This window comes from Athene cunicularia (genome assembly GCF_003259725.1).
Source record: "Athene cunicularia isolate RWA chromosome 1 unlocalized genomic scaffold, athCun1 chr1_part1, whole genome shotgun sequence".
Taxonomy (NCBI): Eukaryota; Metazoa; Chordata; class Aves; order Strigiformes; family Strigidae; genus Athene; species Athene cunicularia.
In genome coordinates, this window is record NW_020799091.1 from 3,260,345 (window position 1) to 3,276,940 (window position 16,596).

Consider the following 16,596-nt stretch of genomic DNA (forward strand, 5'->3'; position numbering starts at 1 on the left):
CTAGCCAAGAACAGACACTTTAGTTGGTCTTAGTGGGCATGACGGCGTAGTCAGTGGGAATGAGGACAGTTTCATAAGCAGAAGTTCTGCAGGACAAAGTGAAATGGAGGTGACATTGCCTCCTTGTACGCTTGTGATACTGGGATAGGCTGGGAGAGCACAGGGAAATATTGCAAGTTCACAGTGATCCCAGTTGTTTGGGGTTGCATATAGGCTCCCCCATACATCTGCCTTGTCCCTTTCCTTTTTTCATTCTCATTATTTGAACAGGACAGTGCCAGCACCATATATATTATTATATATATTGAATATATATATATATTCAACTTTGTTTTAAAGTGCTTATGCTTTACAGGACTCCTTACATGACTCCGTACACGCAGGCACGAGGAATGAAAGTGTTAAAAAGTTGGGTGAATAGGCAGATAGATGGGACTCATGTGGATTGCTTCTGTAGTACTGTAATAGATGCACGGGCTTTAAGCAAAGGTTGGTATTATCCCCTTGGGCCCAGAGCCCATGTTTTGGAGGAGTCTGAGGAAGGACTCTCCTGCTCCAGAGTGGGAAGCCAGTTGCTAAGGAAGAAAGATGAGAAAAGGCAGATGGTCCCTGGTTTCAGCAGGTTACCTATAATGCAGCAGCACAGCAGACTGCACCTTGTCACTGGCTTCTGTTCAAAGCCAGGGGATTCATCTCACCAAGCTTTAGATGGCTACAAGGTGGATGCTTACAGCTGAACTGACTGCCTTAGCTCTCTTTACAGGCAGTGGGGAGAAATAGCATCTTTTGGGGTATGAATTGCCTGAGTTATTTTCAACATTTATTTTACAAAATGAACTGCATCTTAGTTTCTCAAATGCAAGGGCATCTTACCACTTTCTCTAAAGGACAGCTTCTGTTAATGGTAACGGTATGGCTCTGGCTCCCAGTATGGTCAACAGACAGGAGCAGTCACACCACCAGAAAGTTAGCTGAATAAACTCCTGGGGCTTCTTTGGATCTGATGTCTCTGTTTAAGGACATGAAACGACCTCTGTAAAACTTTCTGTGCTAGCTGCCCTCTTCCCCTCTGAGCCTTTCTGGCCACATGCATTTGCTGGTGACTAAAAAACTACCAAATTCCTGCAGCCAAGTGTTTTTTTGTTCGGCGGGGCTGTGTTTCCATGGCTCCATGCTAAGCACCCTGCAGCTCACAAACAGAGGATTTTATTATAGCTTGTGTGAGGTACTGGTCTTTCTTTCCCTGGGTGACATTCAATAGATTAATACATAAGGAGGCCACACAGTGCAGTGAGCTGAATTTACACTTGGCCTTTTACTGTTTCCAGTTTGTGTGCGAAGCCCAAAGCTCTTCTAGTGTCACAGGCTGGATAATAAAACTTCACAGCAATGCCATAAGCCAACCCAGGGACTGCAAAGGACTTTTGATCTAATCCTAGGGCAGTTTTCTGAGATACCTCTCTTTGCCACTACTTGTAGATCTGTTTCTCTGAGAGACAAATGAAACAAATGGAATCAAGAAAGGAAGAATGTATTTAAGTGTGGCCACTTTTTTGCATATTTGTAAGACAGAAATGTCTCACCACCCTTCATGTTTCTGCAGAGAAAAGATAATGATAATTAACCGCAAATTATTATTGCCATGCTTGGAAAAAGTCATTAGCTTCTCTAAGCCCATCAAGACAGGTCCATACAGAGATAGATAGGCGTAAGTTCCTATTAATCTATCACTGAATGACAGATGGGTGGAAACTTGGGAGGCATCACAATCTGGTGATGCTTTTTTGGCTGAGCTAACATCCCTCACGTAGACACAGAGTCACTTTGGGTGTTGCAAAGCTAGACCCAGATTACCTATGCTGTGCTCCAGCCAAGCCTCTTAGCTGGCAGGTCCAGAGCCTCTGGAGATCAAGTTCACCACAGGCTACATAGCAGGGAGGAATCCCTTTCCCTGAAGTGAGGAAGCTTTTGCATAGGGATTTCAGCTTTTCCAAACCACTAAGGTTCAGTCCTGTGGATCTCACCCTTTGCAAGTGTTTCCTGTCAGTTGTGTCAAGCTTAGGACCTTCTGGAGCTCGAAGCACTGGAGCTTTAGGTAAGACTACACCCACTCATTTCCCTGTGGCTCGGGAACAAAGAGGCTTCCTAACAAAAAGTATTACGGCAAATGACACAGAACAGATGCTAACTCACATGGACGACTCCCTTAATGTAGTCATAGATGGGAATATTTGATCTAGAGCTCCTCACCTCCTTCCTCCCTCACTGGTGCAGTTCGGATTGTGCTGAAGCAGGCACGTCTTGGTTTTCTTTCATTTCTTAGTTTTCAGAAATTGCCTAAAGGCTGAAGCCCTGCCAACTTTGTAAGGTTCTGGTAGCATCTGCAGCATTTGTGGCCAGTCTGTATATCTTCACTCGGTTATTGCCTTCATATATCAAAAACTCTTCTAGTAACAGGTATTCAGCTGCTGCCCTTCACTGTCAAAGCATGTGCACTTTAGTGGCTGTGTATTTCTAGGGCATTAAGGATACAACCTGGCTGTTCCAAAGAGAAATTAGTTTTTCTATTGCCTTCAAACGATATGAAAGAGGAGCTGTGGGGCTGGAACTCAGCCCGATGAAGACAGTCAGTGCAGAGGTCTTGTGTACCAACCTCCCAGCCCTGATAATAGACACTTTGGGCCAGGGCATTATACCGTGGAAGCTCAGCCCTTCATTAATGTTCTGGCAATAAGACAAAAACAAAAGCATTTCTACTCCATTGCATTTCTTCGCATGCAGATGAAATGAACATTTCTGGTTTTGCACACCCTCTATGAAGTCAAAGAAACAGAAAATAAAAAGCATGTAGCAAGAAAAATCGCCAATCTCAAATGCAAAGGAAAACCAAACAATAACAAAAAAACCCCAACTCCACACTCTAAGCTTCTAATTTAGAAAGCAGCCAGGGAGAAGGATGGGAAACTTGTCAGAGCCAGAGAAGTCCTTGCAAACACAGACAGTGACAGGAGGTTGACATCTTCCTGAATGCAACTGATTGGATCAAACCCACTGAAACTCCAGTGAACCCAAGTGACAAATATTCTTAGTGACAAAGCTCCAATTTAGAAGTCTCTCTTTCATCTTGTTTTCTTGTCATTACTCTTTGTCTTTTTTATTGTATTTCCTGGCTAAGGTTCTGAGTTGTACTACCCTCTATCTGAGTCTCACATCCGAAGGTTCTCTATGAAGAGCTCAGACTGACAAAGAGAAAAACTTACTTCCCTAGGTGGCCCTTCATTATGCCTGTTACACTCCCCAAAAGTCAAAAAGAAGACATTTCACCATATGAGAATTATTTTTCCATCATAGCTATTCCAGTGACCCGTATCCTGATGCTGTCCCCATTTTACAGTTAATTCCCACCCAGTCTTCCTTCCACCCTCCTCCTCTTGTTGCCCTGCTTCTCATGTCTGTACTTCCCCTGTCTACAGCTATAACAGCTCAGGCAGAAGTCTGCGTGACTCTGCTCTGTGATTAATGGCTCCCAGTTCTGATGACTGATTGCCTACGCCAGTTTTAATCACGCCAGCTTCATTTGCTATTGAATCATCTGGAAATGGCACTTGTGGCTCACTGTGTAACAACATGCAACAAGACAGGGAGCGGCATAAGAATTCTCCACTGGTTGGCTTACCTATGTCTGAAATCTTTATTTCTGACAGAAGACAGGAAAGCAGGGAATAGAAGAAAGAATGAGGTGTTAGCAGCTCAGTTCGATGCATTATTTGCAGATTGAAAACTTGACAGTAACTGTATCATACAATGCAATAATAAATAAAGACTTAGCTGGAATGACACTGATATATTTTATACTGGATATTACTTGGCAGTGAGCTCACTTACGTACCACTACATATCACAGAGGAAGTGTGATCTCACCTGCTTGGAGTTATTCACTTATGTAAGAGATAGGACCAGGCAGACTTGATCACTCAGAGCAGTACTGAGCTAAATATATGTAAATGCAGGTATCTTTACAGGTTTTTTTCACTCTCAGTCAAATCAATACTTTGTGATTTACAAAGGTAACTTAACAGTTGCACAGTTACGGGTGGCAGCTCATTGCCGCAACCTCGTGAACTCTAGCCCAGAGGACTGAAATTATGCTGAGCTGGACACTTTTCAGGGGTCTAGTTACATACCCAGCTGCAGTTATCTGCAACCCACAAGGCATTTGCTTTCCTCTCCACAACAGAACACTACACTCAACAGACATCCCCTCAACCAAAACCCAAAAGCCATATAGTGAGGGTGTTAATCTCCAAGGAGATGCTGATTTGAGAAGACACAAGCAAACTTCATTTAGTCCAAAAGCAATGGCTTTCCTCCATAGCTTTTAGTCAGCCGGCATCTGAACCCACTTACTTTATAGCACACCAGAGTGAAGAAATGTTTATTAGATCCAGTAACCTAAGTGTTTGCACAGATGAAGCAGCAATCGTTCCAGCAGATTTAACTCTGGAGTAAATTTAACTCTGTGGCTCTACACAAAAGCCAGCAAGGCCACTCTGTCAAGGCTTCCAATTTTCTCTTTTCCAATGAGGAAATACTCTCCAAAACCTCTGCTGGGTCTGGTATTTCCACTGACAATGAAACAGGGATAGGGTTTTCAAAATTGTACTTCTGGGAGTGAGATATTAATCCCACTCAGTTGCAATGGGATTTGGGCCCCAAATCACCTAGGCTCTTCTGGAAATCTCACCTTTGGTTGTTAAAATAACTTTCTGGCACTGGAAGAATATTACATTCTTTAACATGGACCAGGTCTGAAGATTTATCCTGGCTTCCCACCTTACAAACGTGAGAGATATGTTCTTGTGTATCACGTAACAGAAGAGCAAGAATCAGTTTTTTGCTGATTTACTCAAAAGGTGCCCCAGCCCTCTGAGATGTGACTGTAAACATCTCGTTGTGGGCTTCCTAATTCAGTGATTCCTCCTGTTTTCCTTGTCACCCCGTGAGCATACCAAGACAGCTATTCTGTAAGTGCCAGCTTGATGGCTGTCTGGATTTAGTTTTTTTTTTTCTCCTACACCACAGACTATGACAATAGTTATCAGACCTTCAGCAAGGACTGATGACTGTGTCGTGTTTGTAAACGAGGGACTAAGGGGATCTTGCACCAGTTTTGCTGCAGAACAGCTCTTTTGTTTTTATCTGTGGCCTTGTGGAGCAAAGCGATCGTGTATGGGACGCTGCTGCTCTAGGAAGCTGTCTAGTAAGCTTCCACACGGCAGCCCTTGTAGAAACGGAGCCTTATTTTTCTCCTCAGCAGCCAGGATGTTAAATCTGAGTAGAGCAGGAAGGTTCTTACTTTCTGGTAGATTCTCATTTCCAGGTCAGATCTTGTGAGAGGTAAATGGGAATGTGAACCTCATACTGACCTCTCAGGGCCTTAGGTCAGGCCCTTCAAGCAGAGAAGACTCATTCAGAAACACTCGTTTAACTCTACTGACTCTCCTGGAGTGAGGCTTGTCTGGCCACACAGAGTCCAGAATCAGGCCCTGGTGCTTTGAAGTGGGTAATTATATTTGTTGTGGAAATTCTAAATAGGAAAAATATCTCCAGTGAGGTCAATTTGAAATTTTGATTCAGTCACAATCTATTTAATTTTCTCAGAACTTATGACTAATCTGTTCTTCCCCCTCTCCTTCCTTGTTTTTAAAGGATGTTCCTTCCCCATCCTCCCTAATTTTTTTTCATTATTTTTTTCCTTTGTTATTTGGGATTAAAAGGAAACATTTCACTTACTTTCAGATGATCCATCTGTATTTTCACCCTGACACTGCTGTTCACTTGGGAACTGAGGGAGGCTGAAACATTTGTCTCCAAAAAAAAAAACCAACAAACAACAACTAGAAAAACCCAGTCTGTGACTACCTAGAGTGATCATCCTGTCTTAATTATGAATGATCATCTGTCCTGATTAACCTCTACATATCATCACCAGTGCTGTGTCCTTTCAAGTTTAGGTTATCTCAGAGGCTGATTGTTCATTTTAAGAATTCCCACTGGTCTCTAACTACATGAAAAGGCAGACATCAACACAATTTGATTTAGCAGCACAGAAACGTGTCAATATTTTTGGTGTGTGATTCAATTGTGGAAGAACTTGTTAGGCCTGTGTTTCTCTGGTGTAAATCAAAGTCAGCGGAGTTGCCGAAGAGGCAAATCTGGACAGCTTTTTTTCTGTTTAGCCGTGGGATTTTTTTAAGAGTTTTGCTCATTTTCCTTTCTGCAGAACTTAAGGGAATAATTATAATGGCCACATTCAGCAGAGTGTACCTCAGCTCCAGTATGTTGGTGACATTGCCAGAGGGAAAGATCCTTCGGATGTAGTTGAAATCTCCAACATAAAGACTTCCATCAGACCCACATGTTAGGGCAACAGGAGCCAGGAGTTTGTTCCCATCTGCAAGACCATTGCAGCTTGGACAAGAAATGCTACGTCTGCGGCCGTTGCCCATAATGCTTCCAATTACAGGCGGCTGCTGGGAAATAAACTGGTTTTCCCCATTTCCTTTATGCAAGATGCCTAGAGAGAGAAAACAGTAATAAGGAAATTAAAGAGAGACAGGAAAACTGAGACCAAAGGGAACACAAACTGGCAGTGCTGGATGCCAGGCGGGGAATTTGTCAAGTAGTAAGGAGGTTTATCATCATTCATTCTATTGTTTTGTGATGGTTTCAAATGAGGAGCCCCTTATCCAAAGTAAGCATTTTTTTATAGACTCATTACATTTCCTGCAGGAGAGAACTGTGTAGGGAGAACAATACCCTCTACCTTTGAATGAAATACACTTTTCAGCGTCTCATGAATTTTCACCTGCCCTTTCTGTTCCTCCTTGCCCTGTAATTTGCAGTCTACCAGGTAAAAAAAGAAATCACATAGCTCATGGAAAGATAAGGGGCAGGAAGACCACGGTGCATTCTCTAGAGTAATGTTTCATCTGCAAAGCTTTAGAAGAGCTCTGCTTGTGCTCCCTATAAGAGCATTGTTTTCAGCAGTGATGTGGGCTGAATTAGATGTTTGCTCCCATACCACTGCTATCATCCAGAGGGACACAGTGCTTCCACCTCTGGAACGTGTTCTGATCAGCTTTCAAGCCTCCCTGCTGCAGTCCTGAGTGGCCTTCAAGGACTCTGGCACCTTCAATTTTCCCTTATGACCCATGAAGCCTCTTGTTTCTGCAAATACGCTAGAATATTGGAGGATGTGTCTGGGTGGATTTATGCTCGGTGATGGGTCCATTCTGAAGAGGCTCCCCCTTGTTATTTTAGGAATATTTTCCTTGTTAATATCCTTCTTGTAAGACACTACAAAGTTAAGACATGATGACATTCAACTACTTCAGGATGGCCAGTTTCTTTAGCATTTACACATACCAAATTGCTTCTAAATCTAGGTTAGCAGAAATAATTTGTTAGGAAAATACGTGAGAGAGTACAAGTGTTAGTCAGGTTTCCTTCCTCCCCTTTTCTGGAATTCTTAGCGATAAGAAGCAACTAGGCCTTGCAACACGGAATTATTCCTGTTAGGTGTTACAGACAACCTACCACTTTGTATGTTGAGGGCATGGTGTTTGTCCAGTGACCATCCTCCAAGTTTGGAAGCATCAATTTCATAACCCTGAAGCACAGCTGTCCTCTTCTCCCACAGGATCAAGTCAGGACAGGATTCATACTCATAACCCACTGAAACTATGAACAGGAGAGAAACAAAAGACCCCTCAGATTAGTAACCCAGAAACGCACAGTCAGCACACAGAGTTTCAGCTGAGCAGGGGTAAGAGCATTTCTACAGGCAACTGCCAATTTCATTTAAAAAGTCATCATCATAATAGAGTCCTAATATTTTTCTCTTTAAGGGCCATCCTACGTTTAAAAAAATCAACACAGTTGCAGATGTTGGGCAAATGTGCTAGATATTTAAAAGGCACTGTTTTAAAGACATATATTAAAACAGTAATTATTTGAGAGTGTAAACCACTGTCGGACTTCTAAATGGGAGCATTTTACTCCTATCTACAATCTTTGATCAAAGACCGCCTGTCAGGAACTTGCTAAAAATCATGGCCTTTCCTGGAAAGACTCACACAAATGAGGTGTGGGGCAGCAAGTCCCTCTGAGACAGCAGTCTTAAATCAAGACTTGTGGTCATTATTAAATTCAGAAGGGTTTACTTGCCATATTGTCTAATCAGAGCCTTTCAGGAGTAACTCTGCTGAACGCAATGGAGTTGCTTAAGAGTAAAATGAGGTCAGTAGAAGGAAAATCATGGTTTTGACAGAATAATGACTCCTTTACAGTTCTCTCAGAAGCAGGACCAGTTTCACTGGTCTGCTTTTCCTCTGCCCTACCTGATTTTTTCAGTGCTAAACAGCTGAAGCAGAGCAGAACTGTAAGTTCTACACAAATGAAAAGTAATTACAGAGCTCATTATTTTTTTACTAGATAAAAATAAAGGTCTGATCTTACAAGTCTCCCAGCCTCCTTGAAAAGTGCTGGGCACTGAGAGAACTCAGGATCCCCCATCAAGTACAGCAGAATCAGACAGTCTCAGAGGAAGATGTAATTTAGGAAATGAAGGCTTGATATTTTCCCCTGTTCTAGGGGTGGGAATCACTGAAAGCTTGAATGTTGATGTCCTCAAACCTGCTTGAGTACTCTGGGGCTGCAAAGCTACTCCAGGATCCTCTGCTGATCTAACACCTTAAAGAGCATGTCAACATAGTCTTTCAGGATATGCTACCAGGACATGTTTCTAAGTGTGGACTCCAAACTGTGTAAGGCTCAAGCCTTATCATCCAGCCTGCTCGAGGCAGCTGAGCCTGAGTGAGAGGAAGGCACCCATTCTTCCTCCTAGCAAACAAGGCACCCTACAGCTTCTCCAAAGAGACTTAGGTTGGGCTACCAGGTGTCAGTGAACCATCCTTCTCTATTTGCTATCTCTCTCGTTTGGCTGTTATAATTTCCTTGGCAACCTGAAAGGTCTAGTCTAGACTCTACCGAAGACCTGTAACGTTATCTTCTGGTTGTCGATCAGATGAGGAGCAATCACAGCAGAGCTGCATCACCTCTGCTCACTCTACACCCAAAGTGCCCCCTTCCCTCCAGCACCATTGCGCAGGGCGCACTGGGTGAGGCCTGAGATGGCAGCAGGAGGAGGAATGAAGTGTGTCTCTGCCTACATCCCCAGCACAGCTTCCTGGGGCTCCAGCTTCTGCCCCTGCGGAGTGGGTGGCAGAGGCCACAATGCTTGGTGCTGGGGATGTGACATGCTGAGTATGCAGAGCCTTCATATTCTCTGCCTTGCAGCTTCTGACAGTCTTTTGCAGATGTAAATGAAAGCACAAGGTAAAAGAGAGAAGACCATCGTGCCCCAGTTCAGGATAGTGTTCTTGAATAGGAAGCTCAGATTAGAGCAGTCCTGAAGAGGAGGAGTGGAGATCAGGGCTCAGTTCTAGGGATTCCTTTCAAAGCAATGCTGACAGCTTTTGGCTATAGGTGAGAGGTAGCCAAACGCCTCCAGTCCAGTTCATTCCTTCTGTACAAATATGATTGTAGCAGCTCAGGACGTATGTGCTGGGCCTTGAGCCAGGGAACAGATAAGTATTCATCTGCTGGGGAAATGTGTGCTGTCTGAACAGCTGGGCCCAATCCTCTCCAGGGAACCAGCAGCGAACCAGCAGGAACCATTGTATGTGTTAGCAGTCGGGCCATACCAAACTGGGACAAGGTCTGTGCATTGCCACTGAGCTGCCTCTAAGAAGAGACACATGCCCTGGGGCCACTTACCGAAGGCTTCTGAAAGCCCATACACTTTCTGGCTGTAGACATCTGTCTTATCCCAGATGAAATAATAGGACAGGTCTGGAGCAGCTGCAAACCACTTTCTGAAGAGGCGTCCCTCGACAGCCACCATGAGGTGGACTTTCATGAGGTTGAAGGGGATGGTGGGGTGGGTCATGCTGATCCTCAGGACTGATTTGTAGCCAGCTGTGCGACTGCTCAGGTAACTCACTTTTATTTTACTACCGGAAACGTTAATCTCCTCCTGTAGAGCCTGTGGAAAAGCAATCCAGGAGGTGTTAAATCAGCAGTGAGCAGACAGGAAAAGGCAGTGAAGCTGTAATTTATCAAACACACCTTTATAAAAGCTCTGGTAGACATATCTAAAAAAGCACACCTAGTAGGTACCAAGTATGAAATCATATATGTACTTTATAGGGTTGGTTGTGGAAGCCAAGGAATGTCCCCCTCTTTCTTCATCTCCGTTACATGGGAGGACAGGAGAACAAAGTATCACATTTAAGTCAACATTTATAATGGGACTCACCAGGACCCATGATGAAAGGAGCCTTGGGTCTGAGATTACTCCAGCCCATCAGTTTAGCTTCCATTTTGTGTATTCTCTCTTGGTAGGTTTCTATGGCTGCTAATTTTTGTCTCCTAGCTTCTTTTTCCCAGTAAAATATCAAGTCCTAACTGGCCTGTGCCCTTACAGATGTTCTGCAGCCCCCATCATAACCTGCCATTCTCTACAAGTCATTAGTGAATCCTGCTTCCACCCTCCCTCCTCTGATGTACCCATCTCTCCTTCCTTGAAGCTGCTCCTCTCCTGCCTCATCTTTGAATCTCTTTGCCAGATATACACCTAGCCTTTTTTTTTTTTTTTTTTTTTTTTTTTTTTTTTTTTTTCAGTTGGAGAAACGCAGGGAAATTTTCCAGAAACCGATACAACGTACATCCCCAATGCCATGCTGATTCTCCCATGCAAAATACTTTCTTAAGTCTTAGGAGGAAAAAAATGAGTTGTCGCTTTCCAGAAAATTTCACTCTTAGGTAAGCACCCACCATGGACATGTTCAGCACAAGCTGGCAACCTGTGACAAAGTTTGAAAGATGAAGGGTAGAAGCTCAGCAGTGAGCTGGAAAACTCGTGTCTGATAATGGGACATGTCAGAAGGTCGCAGCAGGCGCTGTTCTCTCCTGTGCCACTTCTGAAATACTTTGCTGTGCCGGACCTTAAACGAGCTGTGAAAATACTTCCCTAGCGATAATCAGCTTCGGTAATATTAAGGGCATGGAGGCTGGGAGGCGGGTGGGTCAGGAGATCCACCCGTCAGGGAGGGATCACAGCCACCCTGGAGTCCTCCAGGCTACGTGGCTCCTAGAGTCAGCTCCTCCTGTGTGGGAGCAGCAAACTCCCCTGGCGCGACGAGTTGCGCATCTCTTACAGGTTTTCTGGTTAGTGTTATCTATAATGACAAATCTTATAATCTGCCCCCTGAAAAGACCTCTTCTAAGCTATTATCCAAGGCCCAACACTTTTTCAAGTAATAACTCACAGCCTCTGAGTGTTGCAGCACTTGACAGACGGACACATCCAGAAGTTAAAGCACCGTTCCACTGTGCTCATAAATATTTACTTTCTCTAATGCAGCCTTTTCAATTTACATATCTCAGTGCTTAGGAAGCTGAAAAATGACAGAACTGGGAAAACCCAGGAATTTTAAAATATATTTTATGAGCTCAGCAACAAGCTGGGCTGGGAGCAGGCTCAACCAGAGACCAGCTGAGCCAAGCTGCAGTAAAGGTGGTCCCTTGTATCAAATCTGTCTTCATATGTAACCCCTCTAGGAAAAAGCCAGGCAGAAATAATTGTCAAGGAGGTACTATTTGCAATGTCTGGTTCAAATCCCTGTCAGAAATAATGTCTCTCTGTCATGATCTGTCTCTGCTGTCTACCATTCCAGAGAAAGGGTCAGCGCGGCGGTATCAAGGCACTGAGCAGCACGGGGGGCTGTGTTTAAAGGCGCCTGCTTGAAGACACGGTGCAAATGGCAATTCAGATTATCCAAAACACATCTTTATTTTGTAAGTAGTGATAAAGTAGCAGCAAAGTAAGGCATTGGTGGGAGGAGTATAAGCCAGTAGGACGCTGGTGAGAGAAGAGAGGAAAAATATGTTTTAAGAAACTCTGAATGCACCAAAAGTAACAACAGGTGATTTGTGCCCTTATTTCTATTTGATAATGGCTGTTTGGCCCAGATAAAGTCATATACTGTGTCTGGGGGTCCTTGTGAAAGACTAGGGCTCTTAATGCTTACCACAGCCTAACCAATATAACCTGCTCTTTAAAAGCAGTCCAGCCACCAGGCTGGTCAGGGAGAAGAGCTGGTTCTTCAGGTTTACTAGGGATTTTCACAATTTAGCAATTTTCACTGCTGTGTTCCCTTTGCTCCTGGGTGTTAATTTCTGCTTGTGTTAGTAACAATTCTTCTACTCCTCGCATGAGACGATGTAGAAAATCTTGTTTCTGTGTGCTGGGTTACACATTTCTCTTACAGCTACTGCTCACTCTGCCAGCAGACAATCAATCTTCTTTTTTAATACGATGCTCAGAAGGAATTTTGGGAAAGAAAAGCGTTTAGGGTCTGATTCAGGGGCCTCAACACAGGCATCTACCGCTTTTGAGTTGTTATGTGGTATCCAAAACCTCTGCAAGGGGATGACAGATCTGACATGGACCTTGAGATCTCTGCCTTTCTGAAGCTACAGCTGGAGGCCTGAAGGAACACTTCAGGGCCTCTTAAATGGCACCAAATGTCTGTCTTTAGGCACCTGAGTCAAACACATAAACCGTTTTATTTGGTCTTTGGAATGCACCCAGGTAGAGGACTCTGCATTTACTTGTTGGAGCTCATGAGGTTCCTATCTGCCCACTTGTCAAAATCTCTTTCCCAGCCCTGCTATCCACTTGTCACCTCCTCCCAGCTATGTGCTCACACCTTTTATATTTAACATTTCTCTACTGAGAACTGCGTATTATAAAATGCAGCTGCAGAAACTGACAGCTAGGGTATTTTTTATTGTATATATATCCACTATAGGAGTGAAAAAGTAGTTAATTTATGAACTGGGTGCAGTCAGGACACTGCTGTAAAACCAGATTCTTTTGTATACTCCTGCATTACAAACTCTGTTAACCCTCATTAGTCAATATTAGAGGAGGAGAACAGTTTTACAGGGTTTAGTTCAATCATTTGGCACATGGGAAAAGAACTGCTCATCATTAAACTTGGGAACCTAAAAGCTAGGAGTTTCCTCTGAACTACTTTTCTAGGTCTCTTCATGGCCAGTGGGCACAGACAGGCTCTTTAGAAGGTTGTTCTTGCCACGGTAAACTTAAGAGTGGGATTCAATTTCAGTTTAAGGTATCTAAATCCAGATGTCGACATGTAAGTGTGTGCATGTGAGGTAGGCATGTAAGCATCAATTATAGTCAGTGGTGATCTAACCGATACTGTCAGTGGGAACCAGATACCTTCAAGATGGTCAGCTTAATTGATCTGTAGGCTCCGCTGATGGTACCGATTAGATTTCTGTCAGCTTTAATGGGAGCTCAGACATCCAGCACGCATCCAGACAACTGTGTGAGAGCACCTTCTTTAGGTGACATAATCTCAAAATGAATCCCATTTAGGATTTAACTGGATTCCGTAACTACAGGTGTCTAGTGAGATTTGGGATGTCCAAGTTATCTGTGACATTCACAAGGGGTTGGCAGATATAGTGCAGGACCCTGATAGGGGGATCATTTGGGATTGGCAGTTGGAGGCCAAGCAGGATATCTGCAGGACATTTCGAATGGCACTAAACATCTACAGTGAGGATGGTGAGACACTGGCACAAGTTTCCCAGAGAGGTGGGAGATGCCCCATCCCTGGAAACATTCAAGGCCAGGTTGGACGGGGCTCTGAGCAACCCAGTCTGGTTGGAAATATCTCTGCCCATGGGAGGGGGGGTTGGACTAGATGACCTTTAATGGTCCCTTCCAACCCAAACCATTCTATGATTCTGTCATCTGTAGCCAATAAACTGCATCAAACCATTGCTTCTGATCTACATCCCTGCCTGCTTTCACAGACAATAGACAGGCACCCACTCTTATTGAGGAGGAGTTTTAGAATGTTTTAGTTCAATCGGTAACACAATCTAATGAGTATCCTATCAAATAATGAGTGAGGTTATGATTATAGTTGCACTGTAGCAGGTGTTTGCTTCTTTTCCAGCCAGTGCCGAACATTACACTTCATGGCGTTTTTTGGTTTAAGAAGAAAAAAGAGATGTGAAAACTGAACCAAGAATTTTCAATCTGACAGACTTTACAAGATATGGGACTTAATTAGAATTATGCTGGGACAAACCTAGTGACCACAATTGGAAATTAAGTGTGAGAAAGGATCACAGTATTTGGTCCAGAGGGAAATGTAGAGAGACCACAAGATTTATGTGTTTCTGGGTTTAGTACCTGGTGTATTAAAATTAGAAGGTATAAGTGACTTCTTTCCTCTTCAACACTACCGTGACCCCGGTGGAGTCAAGCAGGAACCACACGATTTGTTGCCACACTTGTTATTATTTCTACCTTGGCAGACTATTACTGTTCACTAAAAGCAATACCCAAGACATGCCAAATGCTGGCATTTAAAACCCAGGGAACAACATGCCCAGGAAAGGAAAGCCTGAATGTTGCTACAGCCATATATTTCAACACAGTAAGTATTTTTAGGGAAGATAGATAATTCAGTTAATTTAGACAATTATTACAATTTTAATACCCATCTTTCCATTCAGCAAAATACTTTGAATCCACAGCAGATTGTTGAACTACTTTATCTGACTCATACTTCCTTAGAAAAGGAAAACAGGGGTGAGGAATTAAAAGGAACCCTCTCGCCTTGCTCACCTATCCCAAACGCCATGAAATGCAGTAAAACCCAGGTGCTCTGCAGGCTGGCCATTTGCCTGCTGTCGGACTGACATCTCAGCAGCTTTGCAGAGTGAGGGCTACGCCTTCAAACCCTGAGAAAGTTCATGCTCAACACTCCTCCACTGAGGTCCGTAATGCCCAGTGGGGGAAATTTGCTCCTGAACAGAAGAAAGGCCTTGGAGCATAAGTTGTCTGTCAGCCTCGTGCTGAGCATATTGAATGCCAAAGGGCTACCCAAGGGTGCCCGAAGGCTTGTTGTGGGTCACACGAGGCTTCCAGCCCACCTGAAGGTAAGAGGTGAAAGCAAAGTAAAGCCAATGTAGGTTTTTGCTGTTGGCCACAAGTGCTTTGCCTCCATCCCTCAGGGATAAGGGAAAAGAAAACTTCTGGCAAAGTGTGTGCTAGCGAGCAAGAGATCCTGGCAAACATCTGAAAAACCAGGGAACGCTTGTTTTTAGGGGAGCAGGGGAATAGTTGTGTTCATGTTGCTCAAAGCAGGTAAAAGCAGCACAGAAAGGAGATGAATTATTTTCTTCTCAGCTCAGATGGTTCATACCTGGATTTCAGGAACAATAGGACCTTTCTCCGAGCAGGAACTTGCAAAAGCTGTCAGTGGGGATGGGGAAACCACAGGGTTGGGCCGGGCAAAGTTACTGAGGTCACAGCTTGGGATCTCGTTCTCTTCGTGCCTCATGACTATGGTTTCCATCACGAAGAAACGATCCCACGGCAACCACAGCGTGTGCTCTTGGGTGATGAAGGGAGCCCGCTCAAAGTGCAGGATAATGGAGATTCCACCAATGGTAACGAGATCAAAGCTGTTTGAAGAGATGGAATACAAAGTTAGTGTAAGCACCACCCCGTCCGTGTAACAATTCCCTAGCAAGGACTTCCAGAAAAATAATTGCAAGAAATACCACCAGTCACATTTTACAAGACTAAAAACCTACAGCCCAAAGTGGCTTGAGTTGACAAAGAGCAAGTGGCAGAGGCAGGAGTACAAACTCAGATTCTTTGCATGTTGTCCTCATGTATATTAAAAACATACGCATCCCTTTGGGGTTTTTTGGTGAAAAAAGGTTTATCTTTGTTATTGCTTTTCTATTGTTATTTGATTATACTAATTTTCTTTTCTTTTCTTTTTTTTTTAAAAGTATTTATCATCCAAACACAGTCACAGATTGGATCGATTCACATGATGAAATAAACTATTTGGAAAGTGGTTTCTCTGACACACTACCATATAAACTGTCTTGGCACCACTGCTAACCTGACTAATACCTAATGCAACCCAGGGAACATGTGGAGCCCAGTCACCGACTGAGCCTCGTGTACTAGGCACAGGGAAGGAATGAATTCCATGCAGGCAGCCGCTCAGCACAGAGGTTTTTTTAACTCTTAATCATTTAGAGCAGGGCAGATAACTTGCTGCCTGTGGTCTGCAACTTCACCCTGTGCTACCTCCAGCCAAGTGGCTTTTCTGCCTGTATTAGTGTCAGCTAACAACCCTCCAGAGCTGTGTGAAAGGATGTTACCTCGATAAGAAAAATATTCATCCCCTGGATGTAAAAATGTTGGGATAGGGTTTTGGGGTTTTTCTTAGTTTTGTATTTAAACTTCAAGTCTCGTCAGAGATGGAGATATTATGAAGTACCTAAGATGTATCTACTATGCATAGACTCAAACCAGATGTGTTAACTGAGAAGGGAAGGAATTTCGACACAATTTGAAGATCTCCCGGTTTTGCTTTTTTTTTTTTTTTTTTTTTTTTTTTT

The 16,596-nt window shown here is 43.6% G+C and overlaps 1 protein-coding gene across 9 annotated transcripts in view; it reads right to left on the bottom strand.

Annotated features, from left to right (window-relative positions):
• TENM4 (teneurin transmembrane protein 4) overlaps positions 1-16,596 on the bottom strand; it is a 601,633-nt gene that overhangs the window by 61,266 nt on the left and 523,771 nt on the right. For 7 of the 9 annotated variants that reach the window (XM_026843624.1, XM_026843595.1, XM_026843642.1 and 4 more), the window contains 5 exons: positions 15,378-15,639; positions 9,841-10,108; positions 7,600-7,743; positions 6,328-6,577; positions 3,677-3,697 (listed from right to left, as the gene is read on the bottom strand). In XM_026843624.1, coding sequence (XP_026699425.1) covers positions 3,677-3,697; positions 6,328-6,577; positions 7,600-7,743; positions 9,841-10,108; positions 15,378-15,639 — 945 coding nt within the window. The remainder of the gene's footprint in view (positions 1-3,676; positions 3,698-6,327; positions 6,578-7,599; positions 7,744-9,840; positions 10,109-15,377; positions 15,640-16,596) is intronic. The other 2 variants (XM_026843650.1, XM_026843633.1) reach the window with 1 other exon arrangement.